The sequence below is a fragment of the Ischnura elegans genome, chromosome 1 (genome assembly GCF_921293095.1).
Source record: "Ischnura elegans chromosome 1, ioIscEleg1.1, whole genome shotgun sequence".
Taxonomy (NCBI): Eukaryota; Metazoa; Arthropoda; class Insecta; order Odonata; family Coenagrionidae; genus Ischnura; species Ischnura elegans.
This window is the reverse complement of record NC_060246.1, coordinates 90,912,922-90,931,334: the sequence shown is the minus strand read 5'-3', so window position 1 is coordinate 90,931,334 and position 18,413 is coordinate 90,912,922. Positions and strand designations below refer to the sequence as shown.

General features: G+C 35.6%; 2 protein-coding genes across 2 annotated transcripts in view; one reads left to right on the top strand and one right to left on the bottom strand.

Annotated features, from left to right (window-relative positions):
- The first annotated feature begins 6,781 nt into the window (after positions 1-6,781).
- On the top strand, positions 6,782-12,935 carry LOC124165746 (UPF0472 protein C16orf72 homolog). The gene is made up of 5 exons (XM_046543233.1): positions 6,782-7,362; positions 7,453-7,524; positions 8,564-8,774; positions 9,410-9,564; positions 11,143-12,935. The coding sequence occupies exons 1-5, from the start codon at positions 7,167-7,169 to the stop codon at positions 11,301-11,303; spliced, it is 795 nt and encodes a 264-aa protein (XP_046399189.1). The 5' UTR covers positions 6,782-7,166; the 3' UTR covers positions 11,304-12,935.
- Positions 12,936-14,166: 1,231 nt separating this feature from the next.
- The window catches only part of LOC124165737 (Usher syndrome type-1G protein homolog), a 121,893-nt gene continuing 117,646 nt past the window's right edge, over positions 14,167-18,413 (bottom strand). The window contains exons 4-6 of the mRNA XM_046543226.1: positions 16,684-16,861; positions 15,430-15,701; positions 14,167-15,070 (exon numbers count right to left, since the gene is read on the bottom strand). Coding sequence (XP_046399182.1) covers positions 14,829-15,070; positions 15,430-15,701; positions 16,684-16,861 — 692 coding nt within the window. The 3' untranslated portion in view covers positions 14,167-14,828. The remainder of the gene's footprint in view (positions 15,071-15,429; positions 15,702-16,683; positions 16,862-18,413) is intronic.

The window sequence follows — 18,413 nt, the reverse complement described above, 5'->3', positions numbered from 1 at the left end:
ACTACTCATTACCCTTTCGACCAACTTATGAATTTGAATTTACACCCATAACATTTTTCACCAAATATAACCAATTGATAATGCTTGCAAATGAAATCTAATTTGGAGAGTTAAATTTTCGTTGATCATCTAGCAGTACATAAATCATATTGCAACCCTAATATTGATATATACTGCAGCCCTCCATTTCTCCCTTTTTTAAGCCAGCTCTTTTATCTCCCTGAGGTTTTTTTCCACATATCCTCCTTGAGCTGTCCTAGGTGCTTGCCCCTAGGTCTTCCTCTGGGGTCATCAATTTTTCTTTTCCATTGTTTCCCAATCTCATTATGTGGCAATTTTGCCGTGTTCTTCCTTGGCATACCGTGATCCATGTCATCTTTTCTTCCCCTATTCTTCTATATACCTCCTCATTTCTCACCCTATCCATCCTTTTTATCTCCAGCCTCCTCTTCTAGCACTAGGTCTCGAAGGCCTGATTTTTTCTGATCACTTTTTCCAATGGTCCCAGCATCTGAACCATAGAGTGCCAACAGTGGCGCAGCAAGGGGAGGGGGGGTTTTGGGGGATAAAACCCCCCCCCCCCAGAGCTCAGAGAAATTTTTAAATTTAATCCACTTTACATAATGGATTAGTATTACTTATAGAATAGTGTTGGGATAAATCAAAGATCCCTCAGAAAGCCATAAAACTCATCATTTTGAACCATTAATCTTAAAAAAATTTCTGGGGGGGGCCCCCCCAGATTTTTTTTAAAGATTAATGGTTCCCCCCCCCACTCCCCCCGCAACTCACACTTACCCTTGTGGGTATGCTAACTTACTCTAAAGTATTATAGTTGCGCCTAAACCCCCCCCCCCCCCAGCCTTAATTCTTAGCTGCACCCCTGAGTCCCAATGCCCACAAGAATATTTTCATGCAGTTTCCTGGTATCCAGTCACATGCTTTGCCAGCATATTAGCGGCCTCTTTTCCACGAATGCCACCTTAGCTTGGGCTATTACACGCCTTGTGTGTGTCGCACTTCTACCATCCTAGGTAATGGTGCTCCCAAGGTAGGTTAATGACTCTGCTTGCACCAATCTCTCTCTTTTGATGCAAATTTTAGCCACAGTTCTCTCTTCTGTATTCAATTATGTATCTGGGTTTTCTTCCCATTTATTTTCATTTTCTATATCTGAAACTCATTTTCAATTTTGATCATCAAGTCCTGTAAACCTTCCTCATTGCCTGTATTGATTGTAATGTCATCTGCGAATCATAGCAAGTTTATTTTTTTTCCATTCACCTTGATTCCTTGTTCTTCTTTGCCTTTGATCTTTTCCTCCATGTGCATGATGAAGAGCGCTGGTGATAGGCCATCCTTGCCGAATCCCTTTGTGAACCCCTCAATGCCATCATGCGCACCCAGTGCACACAATTTATATTCCATATGCCGCCATCATCCATGCTTAGTACACTTCCTGAACTTCTGTATTTAAAATTTTTTCTCAGTCAGATATTGCATTTTTAATTAAAACTAATACCTCTATTCCTTTGAAGGAATACTTTTTCTTTCTAATAAAGATCATAGTGATTATCTGTTATCAGTTTTTTTGATGCTTCAATGTATTCCCTTTTCAAACCAGAGAGTTGATGAATTTGGTTTTTAAAGTCATTCCCTTTCTTCAAATATGAGCCATTCCATGAAAATAGGTAACTTTTGGAAATAAAAATATTTTTATACTTAACTTATTATGTCATGGTTGTCTTCTTATAAGGCTATATCTTGACCATTTACTAAGAATTTTAGTCAAATATGTTTAAGTATATAGGTAACCTATGTTCAAAGTCGTCTCTTCATCAGCTGTTCAAAAACTACCATTTTCATAGATTGTGTTGCCACATCTATGCTTGAGTAAATGCTATTTTTATTTGTCTTGGTAATTATAATATCAAAATATAGTACCATATAAGAGTTTCTGTCACAAAGCTGTATTGATTTTGCAATAATATGATGCTAAAACACAGTGTTTAAAAATACCTTATTTCTTTTTCCCGCACGTAACATAAAATAGATAACTTTCTTTATCACCAAGTTTCTTGACAGACAGCTACTCAAAATACGATTTTCTAAACAGGTTTTGCGTCCAACTAAATGATTATAATGTTGTAAAAAAATTAAGTTTAATTTAAACATACCCTAACGTTCAATTTCTTTCTGTCCCAAAGCACTGGAGGAACAAGTGACTTTGTATGCAGCCATGCGCACGGGTGCAAAGTTAAATACACCAAAGGATGAAGTTTGCAGTGAAAAAATATTTGACTTAGGTGGGATTCGAACCCGGATCTCCCAACTACCGGTCAGGTGTGTTAACCAGCTCCACCACCAAGCCATTTTAGCCGTGCGCTTGACTGAGTACAAAGTCACTTGTTCCTTCAGTGCTTTGAAATTCGTCGTCGCAGACCAGCGACAGAATAAGGGTTTTTCACCCCGACAGTGGCTTGGTAAGCACGACCCTCACCACATGTGCCACAGTGTGGACTTGTGAAAATCTTGTTCGGTAAAACTCATCCCGAAGTTCACTCTGAAAAAATGGCTTGGTAGTGGAACTGATTAACGCACCTGACTGGCAATCAGGAGATAGCAGGGTTCAAATCCCGGCTAAGGCAACTATTTTTTCAGTGCGAACTTCATCCTTTGGTGTATTTATCTTTCTGTCCCGTACGTAACGTTACATACGGGACATTACACAAAATAATGTGCAATACACATTAAAAATAAATTCACTATGTCATATCATTACTAAATGTTGATAACATTAAACTCTAACTACAGAATTAACTACAGAAAATGAAGCCATATTTACATTTAGGCCAGAAAAGTCTAGGTCTATGGTAATCAAAACTTAAAATTGTGCTCTGGGCACTTCCCACATAGCACAAAATATCTTATAGATATCTAGAAAATATCTTCTATGTCTTGGATATCTTCTAGGTGTCTAGAAAATATCTTCAATGTCTTGGATATTTTAAATATCTGCTAGATGTCTAGAAAGTACCTTCAATGTCTTCGATACTTTAAATAACATATCCTACTTATATCATGCCTAGAATATTCTTGTGTTGTGCAGTGGGGACCAGGGAGTCCGGACCTCCCCTATCCCCCTCGAAATATTAAAACACGTTTACTTCGCTTCATTAAAGAAAAAAATCATTAATTTTTAAATTTAGGGGGGGGGGGAGGTCCAGGAGTCCGAACCCCCCCTGAAATATAAAAACACATTTACTTTGCTTCATAACAGAAAAAAAATGAAAAATCAATTTTTATATTTCGTTGGGGGAGGTCCGGACCCCCTCCCCCCCCCCCCCGAAATCCGAAATATAAAAACACATTCACTTTGCCTTCTAAAATGAAAAATTGAAAAAATCATCAATTTTTATATTTCTTGCCTTATTAAAGAAAATAAATTTGAAAATTGGGAGGGGGGAACTGGGGGGGGGGGGGGAACCGGACCCCCCAGACCCACCCACTCACTATTCCACTTATTGAGGCTCTGTAATACACAAAATAAATTGTTTCCTAATTTTATACCATCTGGGGGGGGGGCACGTGCCCCCTTGGCCCCACATAAATCCTCCTATGTTGGCGGGGTTAATTTGCGTATCATTTACCCTGAATTTTCCTAATGGATCCAATTTGAATATGAATGTCTTGAAAATATCTTCTCAAAGATATCGTAAAAGCAGACATTCAGATATCTACAAAATATCTAGAAGATATTACAAGATATTTTCTAGACATTAGCTGAAGACATTCTTCATACTTTCTAGACATCTAGAAGATATTTTGTGCTATGTGGGTTAAGGTTGGGGAGTTTGGCATCGGTTTGTAGATGTTAGTTAAATACTATTTAATTTATTTATTGATTATAAAAGTTGCTCACATACAGCATTTCTGCCAATTTATAGTGATGCAATAACAAACATGAACTTTTAACAAAAAAATCAGAGCAACTTGAAAATTGCTGCTTATCCTGCTAGTGGAACATAAAGAAGTGTCAGCTCCTTTAACATGAAAAAGATATCTTACTTATTAGTTCACTGCCTTCTCTCTTTTTTTTCCTTGTATTTCAACACCTTGAGCCCCATGTGTGTTTGGTTTGCTTCACCAGTCCTAAGCGAAGCAACCATATTCTCGTCCTGCATTTCTTTGTTTCTTCTTTTATGGACAGAAATCAACCAAGATAAGTCCCTCTAAACAATTAGCACCCACTAAGACCCCTTCAAGATAATTTCTCATTTGTTGATGGAGTTATGAAACCACGTACAAGAAAATAGTTAATAAGTTAAAATTCATACAAATTAAAGGTAATCCATGAATTATCGGTGTGATGTGATTAGTAATCCATGGTTTCTTGATTTTAAACAGCCTACTCCCATGTTGTTGATTGGCTACCTCTGTGATGGCATTATTGAGGTTATTTCATCAGTTTTTTACTTTGGCTTGCCTCCCTTTCTATTTCCAGCATATCGTCAATGAAAGCTGTGAAACTTCTTCATTTCTCCTCTTCCAGTGACTTCAGATTCCACACTGTTCTCGTTTCATCCTCCTCGCCTTCTTGTATCAGAGCTGACTTTCCATTACCACTGGGTTGTGGTCACTGTTAAAAGCTGCTCCTGGATAAATCTCACTGCTTCACCTGGTTCTTGTACCTTCAACCTAACGATCAGGGTCGGATTTTCTAATACGCTAACTAGGCTTCTGCCTAAGTCCTCATGATCAGGAGGGGTCTACATTAAAATAGTTAGCAACATTAAAACTACACTCTTCTCAAACCAGTGAACAATAACAACACTGAACCGAGAACAAGGAAAAATTCTACGCATCTGACTAATAAACAAACATAGAAATGCAATCCTTAAGATCAACGCGCCTGGATCAAAGGACCTCATAAGTGGAATAGCCTACGGCGTCTTTCCATCAAACTCCGGCCCTGTTAACGATCTAATAAAGCCTACACATCCAGTTTAATACTTCACAAATAAAAGCACGCAGTCACATTCAAAAGATAAGCAGAACATCGTAATCTGCCATAGCTTGAGCATATACTAATATAATTATTAAAAAAAACAAATGAAAATAACTCACATTCACAGAGAATAGATTATTTCATTATGTCTTACACAACTGCTTACAATCAGCAAGACTCAAAATTCCCAGTGTAAATGGAGCCATCGATTGTGCCTCCCGATCGATTATTTTACACCGATAGCCCGATAGCGTCGACTGTTGATTAAATCGATTTTCGAAGTTAGGCCGGTGCACCGGTGCTGTGCTAGTGTAGCTGGGGTTAGCACAACGTAGCACAATATGTTTCTAAATTCTTACGTTCATATTTTAATAGGGAAATGAAAAATTTTCACATGAAATTTATCATATTGTATCGTATACCAGAGTCACGTGAAAATTATCATTTGGAACGCCTTGGCTACGTTAAATTCCGTTTTCCAAACTGCACGACCAATGATTCAATTCAATATTTGTTTACGCCTATATTCTAAATTTTAGTGCTACCTATGACGAATCTGTCGATTACTCATGTCCAAATTAATACAAAAATAAAACGTTTAGCTTTTTTTGCCCACATAATTCATCATCCCTAATTAAATTATTGTTATAATTTTCAACACATAATTTGTCAGAATGTGATCAAACGAAATTTGGAGGACAATGATCGTAAAAGTGGTGCATTACCAAAGTTTCGAAGTGAAAAATATGCTTTGCAACATCTGGTTTTTTAATTTTTTTCTGTAATTTTTGAATCCTTAATAGTTTCTTGAATTTTTATGCTGGTTGATGTTTTGACGCGGAAGCTTCAAGAGACAAAAGGGAGGAAGCAAAATGAGTTTAGAGGGAATTTGTACAGGAAAAGTATATCGTACTGTGGAAATAAAGTGAACCGAAAGAAAAACAAGTTTGACGTTACAATATAAGCATCATGATGCTTATATTGTAACTGCTGCAGCTATTGCCCTATATTGGTACATTTAAAATTAATTTGACATCTACAGTCTGGTAGTAATATCAAGTACTTTACAAGAATCTGAGGGTAATAGCAAGCTCTTAGTACAATGAGCCAGCTGGAGACCCGAGAACACATCGGAAGTATCACAACTCTGGCATACTCTGCGTCAGCGTTTTCCACACGTTATTTAGCATTTTGAATTTCGCGCAATTTCGAGCACCAATAAATACCTGTTGTCCTTCTTTGAGTTTTCAGAAAATATATATTTAGTTTTCGCTCTGAGTCCGTAACTACAATATCCTCGGGATGGTTTCTGACTTATTCATTCGAAGATTTCAGATAATATTGCCACAATCTTATATTTGAATATGCTATTCGCTTTAATGTGTTTGTAATGCACTTGAATATTACAGTTTGACTCATCGTTAATGCTAGTTTGGACTTGCTGTTCAAATAATCCAAGGATTATTCACTTATTTGCTCGCATAGTGCCAAATATCTTTTAGTTTTAAACGAACCATACGATAATTCGCAGAGCAAGCACACAATCGATTAGAAAGATCTAGATTTACATTCGCTTAGTTTGCTCATTGCTCTAGTTCATTAGGTCATAAATGTAGTATATATTCCACTTGAAATTTTCTCTATTTATCAGCTCCCAGAGCATTTTTAATATAAAGAAATTTAAAAAATCAATTGTCAAAATCAATATCCACGATTTTCGCTACAATAAGCCTACGGTTAGCGTTTGTCACTTGGTACTAATTTTTTTCTTGTCCGTCAGGTGGCATCTCATCTGTGAAAAAAAATTGTGATTGTGTGTGATGAATTACTTCTTGTGTATTTACACATTTTAGACAGCGAAACGTGATGAATCGGAGCCATATCCTTGACTAGAAGAATTATTTATTATTTGGACATTGCAAAAAGCTTTGAATTTTGGAAGAATTATTCCAGGTGCGTATTTCTCATATGCCACAGTTTCAGTGCACTCTACAGGACAGGTAGTACCAAGATCTCACATCTGATCGCAACGTACCATCCTGCGGTTGGCCAAGGTTTTCACTCCCAGTGTTTTGGGAGGATAGTCTATTTTTCAATTCGGTGTTTTTTTTGACGGGAGCAAAGTTATAAGCTCACGTCTTTACCAGACCTTTCAAAAATGAGTGAAGATAGGGAAAGAGAAGAAGACCCTTTACTCGATATATGGATCACCAACTGGGAGCAGCAGTGTCTTCAGCACATAGAAAATGAACCAGAGTACGAGGTTCTTCTTCAAAGTGAACGTGATTTAGTGAATCAGAAAGCTTGGAGTCAATTTCAAAATACTGCCACTGCCATTGCACAACTGTACAAAGGTATGTCGCATGAATTGATTTTACAAATTAAAATTTCCTGTTTTCCGCCCTCATTATATAAATCTGGTCATCATCTCTACAATTTTTCAGACCGCATGCAGGGAGTTTCTTTGTGGCTGCCTTTTCAGACTGCTGCGGGAACTGTTACGTCGCTGTACAAAGGTAAATGGTTTATTGCTTCAAATCCTCATTAAGAGAATTTGCAAATCGTTACCAGTGAATTTTACTTGCAATTCTCAGCTCATTTCATTTTCGTAAATGAACAAGACTCATTATACACGTAATGATGTGGAGTGTGGAACATATAATTATTTTGCTATTATTTTTTATTTCCCTTGACAATAGTATATTTTGAAGTACTATAAAAAAGACCATTGAAGTAATAAGTCCTTTATGAACCAAACTTAGGCACATCTACTGCCTATAAGGCGTAATACGTGGAAATTGAATGTGTCACAAGGCTGCCATTTTGTGATCAATGAGGATGCTATATTAGTGCCTTGTTTATCGGCGCTATGTAGCAATAAATCGTTTCATATTTCGTTAAAAAGCTTGCAGTGAACGCCTTCTTTCTCTTTGTAACTAATTATAATTGAAATTAGTTTTGGTTTCCATGCAATTAGTGCTACCGCCGCTTCATTGTTTTTTTCTAGAATCTTAGAGTATTATTTTTCTTTCCGCTTCATATTGTGCTTACTAGCTTAAAGTTAGATTAAATTTTGACGTAGAATTGGTTTGTTTCATAATTTTCACTGTCTTATATTTGCTATTATGTAAAATGTCGCTACTAAGATATTTCCACTCAACTTCCTTAAGTTCATGATTCTCTTTACATGTATATGTAATGTCAGGTCACCGTCGGAAATTATTAATCCGGCTAATAATTGCATAATTAGTGTTCTTAAAGTTTTCTTCACATTATGATGCACGATAGTTTTTATTTCTTTTGTTCTTGTAATACATATCTGTTGTATGTTTTGTATCACTATTGAATTTACTGTTTATCGACAATCTTGTAAAAGAAACAGTCTCAGTGGAATTGATATAGAGAAATATACAGGGAAAATGTGGTCAGCAGTGTTAATACAGTTGGGTGATGGTAACTGTTGTGTGCAACCTGCCGCATCCAGTGTATTAGTGACTGGTAGAGGTAGTGAACCGAAATTTTTTGTTGCTCATTTTGAAATTCCTTTCATGTTAGAATCTTCTGATGCCATGAAGCGCCTAAGTGAGTTGGGGCAACAATGTGGTTACCAGAAAAGAACTCGTGATATTTTGAATTGGGTGCGTAAAAGACGGAAGCATATCCGACGGGAGGATCTTATAGCATATCTAGCGGGTAAAGCACCCCCGCCTCGACCTCATCACACACATCACCCTCACAGTCACCATCCGCATGGGCACCACCACAGGTATTTCCAGTCTGATAAAGTTTTTTTGAGTTAGATAATACATTATTCTTCATGTCATTAAGTTTTGTGATATGAGCTGCCATCCATGTAATCTTATTGAAATTTTGATTATGTTTTTCTGTTGAAGTAAATTAATACCCCTTCGGATTTCTGTGAAGTTGTGTGTATACCTAATTGCAGAATCGTATCTTCATTGATACAGTATATTTTAGGTATCTCTAGTGGTGCTGATATCTCTTCCAGATGCATTAACTTAATAAAAAGCTCTTTATTTTTTGTTTTTTTTTTCTCCTCTTAAAGTGCTAATTGTTAGTTGTTTAATTAGCTGGGTGTGCTGTGCATATTCTTTACAAAATAAATTCAAGTACATAATTGTATTTCCGGAATTGCTCTTGAAATAGACATAGTATTTTTTATCATATAAATTTTAAAGTATATACCAGTACAAAAAGTATTAACTAAATTTATTCTGCAACTGGCCTTATTTTAGCTGTGGATGTCATCAAATATGTGTTGTGAAATGGTGCTGTTTTTTCCAGACATTAATTGTTATTATCATCCATATTTTTTGAATGCACACCATAGTTTTGTATTTTTATGATGAGCTGCATTACTCAAGGTTATTTTTGATGCAGGGGCTCACCAAGACCACGGATGATTCTAGATAGAACTTCCCTTTGCCATACAGCTGCTACCAACCAAAATGATAATCACTTTGACCATCAGAATCCAGGTGGCATTATTGTGGATGATAATCTGCATACATTTAGGGAAGCATTAGCTCTTTCAAGTAAGTAGAAACCTTATATATTTTAAACTTACACATTATAACAGCTTAAAACTCTGCTGTTGGGTGACTGCCAAAATTTGAGGCCAGGTGTAGAGGCCGTCTTGTTTCTGATGAAAAGCTGATTTTTTTATTGGTACTCATTGATCATGAGATCTAATTAAAAGCCATTATTGAAATAATTTTTTTAATATGTCGGTTGATGAAGAAAAAATCAACAATAGTGATGTTTCATGGGAATTTTATCAGTTTTCTCTGGGAATGAAATAGTGTATGATCATAGCTGCATATCCCATATAAAATTGTCCTCTCAGTGACTTGTAAAATTTGGTTTGGCTCTAGTTATGGAGGTTTTCTTCCTTGTTGAAATACCTATCATGAAATATTGGTTAACAAGTATGAAATCACTTAGCATGGCCAGCAAGTGGACATTGTGAGTCTGCAAAATCCCTGAAAAATAGGACAGGTTTCCTTTTTCTTCTATTTTCTATGCATCTAATTTAAATGGAACTATTATGACGTTAATGAAAATGACATTTTTTATTTATGTGTACTCAGTGTATTGTCACTCATATTATATTCTGTTTGGCAATGCAATAACTTAGAATAGGGTAGTTTCCTTCATCAAAGAAAACAAAAGGCAATAATTGCGATTCGTTACCCACCATTAGTGTATTCATAATATACAAATTATTTCGTTTTATAAATGCCGGTGTAGACGAATGGCAATGGTCCATTTTTATCCTCATTTGAAAAGGGCCAGATTGGCGCCCATGCGATGCCACTCCACGTGACGTCACAGGGACCTAGTTTCTATAGGAGAAGATAGGAGTTATACGTCGTCTGAGGTTACCAATGCATGCATGAGGCGCAGAGCTCAGGGAAACATGTCTTAATAATCACTTATTAAAACTGGCTAAGGTCGGAAAGTTTTCCTCGTTTGATAAGGTATTAATAATCCTTATTTAAGCCAAGCGCTACCAGGCGGCAGGGCACTAGGCTACCCGCTGGCAGCCTGCGACGTATCAGCGCTAAGCCTCGCCTCAAGGTCATCTCACCGGGTGGAGGGGGAACCAGAAATACGACGTACGGAGAGATTTCCCATAATTCCTACTAACGCGTCGCGTTTTCGCGCGCTTGAAAATTTTCACTTTTCATTTAATCGCGAAAAATAGATATTATCATTTAAAAATCTAAAAGCGTGAAATACGTACTCCAGGAGTAATAATCTTTCGATTAAGGCAATAAAAAAATAATAGGAAACCACCCTATTTGTTGAAATGTAGTTGGTACATTGCAATATTTATTTTAAAGTTGTTATTATAATCCTAAATTTCCATCTTTTTTTAACAGTGGCTCTGTTTTATGTACCCATGTCATAATATTTGTGTCTTTGCCATCTTGTCATTGCTTACTACAATGGAAACTTCAATTAAAGAATTGCTGGAATTAATAACCTATTGGTATTGGATTAGTACTTGTGTTTTTTCCCCTCCAATATATGTAATTTTCCCATAACTTAACAAATTTAGTCTTTCAATGCTGCTTTGAGACTGAACTTTTTATACCTCCCTATTACAGATTCTCCTCTGCGTCGCCGTTCGAGCCCTCATAGCGTTCCTGAACTGAGTACTTTCATCACCAATGAGTTTGCACGTCATTGCAAACGTCCTGCTCCATCAAGCCCTACTCATGATGTTACAATGGATTCTCCTACCCACAAACGTAGCCGTCTCATATGAAAAGATTGGCATTTATAGGGAAGGAAAGGTGTTAGGCAGCAATGGAAGTTTTGTGTTGAGAAGTGTGTGTGATATCGATGAAAGACATATTTGAAAGCAATATGAAATTCAGTGATTATCAATGGAATGCAGAAGGAAGTTATTGGCTTGACGTGGAGATGGTAAATAAGGAGTTGATGTGTTCATCTTGGAGGTCATCAGAAAGAATTAAGTGATAAGGATATGACCTTGGGTGATTCTGGAGAGGATGAAAAGCCTAGTGTCATAATGGAAACTTCACCATCAAATGCCTTGCGTTGCCAATTGTAGCCTTTGTTCTGTAGTTTTCCATGAAAATTTTCTGCCTCATCTACTACAGTCTAATTCGAAGAAAATGTAAGTCTCCTTATCCCAGTGAGAAATCCCTGTCCCTGAATGTTATGATTTATTGATTAATTTAATTTCATACAGGCTTTGTCCTAGCAAAATAGCAAATTGGCCGTGCCCTTACAATGCTGTATTATTAGCAATTTGGAAAATGAAATGACAAGCTTGTGCCATGATGTTTGCATTTGCAAGCAAACATGTATTTTCCCTGTTGTAACTTAAATTATAAGTATGAATCAATCAATTGAAAGAAACTGCCCCAATGCATAGGTAATGTGTAAGCTGAATTGAAATTTGAGAGTAATATAAGAGTGTTCCTTGTAGGTTTTCTTTACTATTAGAACTCTTAAATTCCTTCCACAATTTTTGATATTACATTTATTATTGGTCGGGAGATCTTTGTCGAACATTTGCGTTCTTCTGAATGTTTAAGGCATGCCTGTTAAGTTATTAATTAAATTTTTGTGTATTGAAGGCGATCAGGGGGCTTTGGAGTAAAATTCCTCTAAAATGTGCCTCAAAGTGGTTGTGGATACATAAGCACTCCTTCAAAATCTCACAGCACGGTGGTGAGATTTTACTAAGTTTATTTTTGTTTGCTTCTGAAGCAGTGTGTTGTCAATGCAGCCTATGTTCTCGTTTTCGAATATATGTCGCATGGAAACTGAAGGGATCGTCCCATTATCAGCACATTACCTCATCACCTTTAGAAAGTCACTCATTACCTCTCAAGCTCAGGAATGGTGTGTTCTAAAGCCCTATAGTTTTAAAGCTAATATTATTGAATATATTGCCGAAAAGGTGCTGAGAGCATGTCAAAGGATGAGTAGCCAGTCTGGTCCTGGAGTGACTTTTTTGCATTGGGCATCCAGTGATGTGTACTGGTAACAATTGGGCGTCCCTATTTCCTATAAGTCAGTGATAATGTTTTCATAATATTTGTATGAGCATGTACAGGTGTGTTTTGATTGTGTGTTTATATGAAATTTTGGTGTGCTTGTGTATGAATGATGGGCAGCAAGTTGTAGGCTGTATGATGGAAAGAGTATCGTCAAAAATTGTCTGGCAGTAAAAAGTATTGATCTTTTCATTTACCCATGTTCAGGCTAATGTGAAACTTAAGTTTTCTTTGAGTAAATTTTTTGAACTTGGCTTTCTCTAGCTTGCTGCTCTAATGCCGTTTTTTAATTGGTTTACATGGGTAGCCAATACCAGAATTCTTTGTATAATATGTATTTCAAATAAAGATCAAATTTAATGTATAAATTCTTTTAAGTAATTTCATGTTGCCTTATACTAATTAATATTAATAGTATTTAGGAAGGATTCTTGTGTAATTATGATCTGAATAACTAAGGGGATACTTCAGTAAGGGAAGTGACTTCATTTGGTGCTGAAGCATAGTTAGTTCTGTAATGAGATAATGAATTGATTTACTTTGTCATTTGTGAGTGTTATTTGAAAAGTCATCTGTATGTCATTAGTATTTTTTTTGTACTTGGTAGTCCATATGGAAAGAAAATACTTTCTGGAAAATTGATATTTGAAACACGCATGTTTATAAAATATGGATATTTAACATTTAAACTATGCAACTGAAAATTTTTCAAATAATATGAAATGTCTTGAATTATTTAAATATTGTTCTTAATCTTGGTTAGTACATTATATAAAAATCAATCGTTGCATCCGTTCCCAGATAATTTTAATGGTATCCATTTAAATTATATCACTATTATAGGCTAAAATCTGAAAAACTAGCCTTTCCTGATTCAACATTCTTAGGCACAATTTGCTAAATTTGGATTGGTAACTTCAAGTACAGGTAGGGCCTGATTCAAAGTTATAAGAAGGTAACAATTCTACCTTCACAATTTTTGGACTCGTCTTGGCGAAAGAAACTTTCTGCCTGAAAAATCTATTTCCTGATTGGAAAATTAGGCATTTTTGATAGCTGCATATGTGAAAGAATTACCTGTTTTTATTAGCGGCCAATGTAACTAGGCACATAATTTAGCACATGTAGTTGTCAATGATGAACCAAACCATCATATTACACAAGGTAGGCAAATTCCTTGTCAGCCATTCTCTCAAGATCGAGTTCTATAAAATGTGGTAAAGCTGAAAATAAGCATTGACAATTATTCCTTCTTGAATGGCCACAAATTATTTTCCTCAGTAATGCTTCTTCTTACTACTGGTGCAAATTCGCATGAGTCCTTGTGCTTATTTACAGAGTTCCTGCGGAGGCCTTCATCAGTTTCAGCTTTAACTCTTAACATGTAGTTCTATGTTGATTTTGAAACATTAAAATGTGTGATCTGTAAAATTATAATTCCTTAAATCGCTTATTCAACATAAATATTTGCTCTCTCTAAACATGTATTGAAAATACTTACAGTATATAACTATAATTTTTCAATTCTTGAAAATTCACAAAACATCTTCCATTTCAAATAACTTAGCTCAAATACTTAGATGAGCATTAAAAATCAAATTAATTTATATACATTTATTTAAATACAATGTTACCACATAATTTCTCACCAGCTTATCCAAACATGCCACAATCAAAATTTCTTACTGCAATTTGTACTTTTTATGTAATATATACACTGATAATATACCTTTGAAGTAAAATCATTCATTTAGAATGTCATAAATTCCATAAATACCCTCTGTTATTTGATCCTTTTTATCAAGTCAGTCTATTTTCTTATAACTTATTGCTTGCGTATTTTGAAAGAAAGTAACATATCTGATATGTATTTTACTCTATGCTCCATTAACTTCCAGTATGTATTATCTTCAGCTTCTCATAGGTGACATAAATTTAAATTGTATACCAGATGCAGTTACTAATTTCGGTCAGCTTCTTTTTACATTGGCATTGTTTGACAAAAACCATCAGAAATGCCAGCAAGCAAGGTTGGGCCAAAGGCCAAAGCACCCTTTGTACAATCAATCAATACATTGGTTTTTAAAACTGGCTTGGAAACTCAGTATCCTTTATAGGAGAATCATTTTTAGTACTGGGTCAGAATGGGCATATTCCAAGCTGAAAAATGTTTGCACGGACATGTACATCTATAAATTCTTTAAAAGATATATTCTTAAACCAATTGAACTTATTCAATTGGGATGAATAAGGCCTCATTCTTATAGACGGCTGTCTGCCACCTCTCCTGGGTCAGTCAGAGCTGATCTTCGGTCTTCTATTGCACGAAGCAATTTGCGCCTTGGACCAAGCGGAAGACCCATGGAAATGAGGTCCTCTTCAGTTAATAGCATCAATGCTTCCAGGTCTATTCTCTCATCAATGAATTTTTGGACATAACTTCCTAATCCAGAAGCCAAAAGGAATAACTGCAATGGTGACCATTCAGTCTCTTCTTCATCATCTGTGTCAGAGAGAAAATAGCATTTTAAGATATGAGATGAATATCATGGATGCTTGCATACACAATCTCTTCAAATTAACCATATGTTTAATTCATCATTATCAATAAACTCTTTAAGTTTTGAATGAATGTGGTGAAAATAGATCTCATAAAATCCCAATCTCATGTGATTTAATGTTTTTGGGAGAATCGATTATAAATATGTAATGTAATTCCTATACGACATGTACTCCATTAGACAGTTGCAGATTCCAATAGCAGTCAACTCTTTAATTATATCTTAAATTAATTTTCAGGTCCTATTCTTGCACTTTCTTTCAAAGTCCAATGGGTGGAATGATTATTTTAAATGCTCTTACCACTGGCAACATCCTCCTCATCCCATGGTACTCCACCTCCTTCAGGAACTCCCTGTGCGGCATTCCTCTGTCGTTGTGCCAAACTGCCAGCACTACCAATGCTACTGTCTTCATTGCCTCCTCCATGACTGCTTGTGGCTCTTCCCGTGCCAGCTGATGATACTCTGTCTTCACTGATATGAGCACTATCTCGATCATCGGGTTTCATTCCTTTGCTGTCCAACCCTCCATTAGCCAGTGGAAGTCCATTCAGAGTGGTTGTAATGGAGTTCCTAAAGCAAAAGACAACTTATGATTTCAAGAGCAGACTTTTCTCATTTGTCCTTAATTAATATTTTATCCAGGTGATAGAAGTTTTGGCATGTCGATTTATTATCACTGAAGAATTGGAGAGATATTACACAAGGTTATCAATCAATAGGAAGGAAAAGTAGTCAGAAATGTAGCTTTGAAGTACATGTAGCCAGAGAATTTTGAAGAAGTGTTTGAACTCCCTAAAACCAGGATACATATGTATCAACGTAAAATGTAGGAAAAAATTAATTCCTTAAATGGGAAATGTTTAGCATATGATATCCCTCTCCAAATCACAAATTAATGCTTACTTAAAGAAGAGGAATTATCTTTAAACATCACAGAGATAGTAAGTACACTAAAAGGCATTCTCATACTTCAGTATTAACTGTGATAAAAATATTGGAAGGGGAAAACCTAAATTGAGGAGTGCTGTAAAATATAGAAAGAATTTAGTTGCATTATTGATAATGATATGAAGGCATTGGCATCTAATATTTTTATTGATAAAGACTATGAAGAAGAGGTTTGGGGAAGCACATGTAAGAAAACCAAAATTCAAATAAAACCCATGTGATAGATAAATATAGCACTGCAGCAAAGTATATGAAACATAAAAGTAAGGTCTAAGAGTTCTAAAATTACAATGACATTGCTTTCCCATATTTAGTTTTATCAGGCAAGGCATTGATTTTCATCAATAAAAAAGTTAGTTACTACATAAAAAATGTTAATAAACGCCACAGGCAGAAATTTTGTGATAAAAATTTACTTGACTTAGGTTTACTAGACTTGATTTACTTGACAAGAATAGGGATGAGAATCTGGTTCTCCAGGTCTCGTCCTTTGATGTTTATGTCTTTGCATCGCATCTAAAATCACTTGCTTCTGCTATACTTTGAAAATGTTACAAGATAAAAAAAAGTTAGCCATATCACTAAATCACCAGGAAGTACTCACCTGAAAGCAACACTGCCAAAACCAGGCCTTTCAAATATACTCCCCCTCTCATGCATCAGGTAGTCATCAACAAAACCTGAATCAGCATGCTGAGGTTGATTCAAATAATCTGGCTGGGATATTGATCGGTTAAGCTCTCCTTTGGTATCAAACACATCTGTAATTTTTCCTCTTTTTCCTGAAATATTTAATTTGAAATAGACTTTTATTAATTTGCATAAGCCATGGTAGAACAAGACTAAACAAAACTTTTAAGTGAAGAACTGGACTACAGGATTTATTCAACAACAAAACAAGGGATGCATGCATATATTGAATATCTGTGAACATCAATATAAGCTTTAAACTGGGAAGACAAGTTAAAAGTTGTACTGTCCTCAAAGGTTATCCTTTCATGGAGTGCAATAAAAGAAAATAATATAAAAAGAACTGAACCATGTAAAATATTGAGAAAAAAACTCAAGAACAAATCACCAATTTTCAACAATAAATATTTTTATCAACTTTCTTATAGTCATTATCAATAAAGAGCCATTCGGAACAGCAAGTTGACAAATTCCATGCACCATAATGCCTAAAGAAATCACTCATACATTTAATCAATACAACAAACATAATCCAGTTCAGGGCAAAAAGAATTCAATATTTTGGCATCACATTGAAAGTTTTGGGAACTCTTTAAATCATACATCAGTTTGTTTAGAAAATGTTTTAAACTAGATAGTGACATGGTCAGCAGACAAATCAAGGGCTTAGGTCCAATTTTTATAATTTCAGAAGGATAATTAATATCCTCTGCATGACCATATATGTATTTTTCATTAAGCTTTTTCATTTTCTTTCCTTGAGCCTATATCCTAGTTTCTTCGTACTTGCAAGTTTGAAAGACCCCTTAGGTTGGACTGAAGGGGGGAATTCCCAATTATTTTTTGTAGGTCCACCTATTCTGAATAAATATTTTGAAAGGTAGGAACCAGATGAATGGCAGTAGAGGTGATAATCTCATGTGAAAGATAGAGTTGAGATAGATGCAGGAAACCCTACAAGTAATCCATCATTTCTGAAAACATTAGACCACATAGCATGAGCAAGGAAAAAGTGTGTGTCATTTTAAGGCTGTGAGTGTTGCATGGTCTTCAAGGTCTATAATATTATAATTTTTTGCAGTGACTTATCACAAGGAAGCAGAGAAAAATAAGAATGTGAAATATAGTGGCAATGATGAAGGGGAAAAAGGTAAAAAATAATAAAAAGAAAAATAGGTATGCTGGAATTGAGTGATAGAGAAATGGGGATCACTGGAGTGATGGACATGGGGAAAAATGTTGCAGAATGGGTACATGCACCCAGAAAAGTTGTACATATTCATACTTGGGAAAGGAGCAGTAGGTGTAGATCAGGTCAGCAATGCAATTAAAAAGGTGGAAATTGAAGCATAGCCTACTAATGTCGTTGTAATCAAGGTACACATATTGAATAGCTGTTACATTAGAGGGAAAGCAGATGAGGGCACATAAAGAGCTATAGGAAATAATTCAGGCAAGACCAAGTAGAAATATCCAGAGGTGATGGATAACTGTAATGCAGCAGTAAGTATATGATGAGATGGAAATGAAAGCTGAGAATAATGAATGGGAATAAAATACAATCACAGAAAGAAAGGAGTTTTACTAGATGAGAAAGCTAATTGTAAAAAGATTATGCTTTATCCATCATTGCAGATGCAGTTA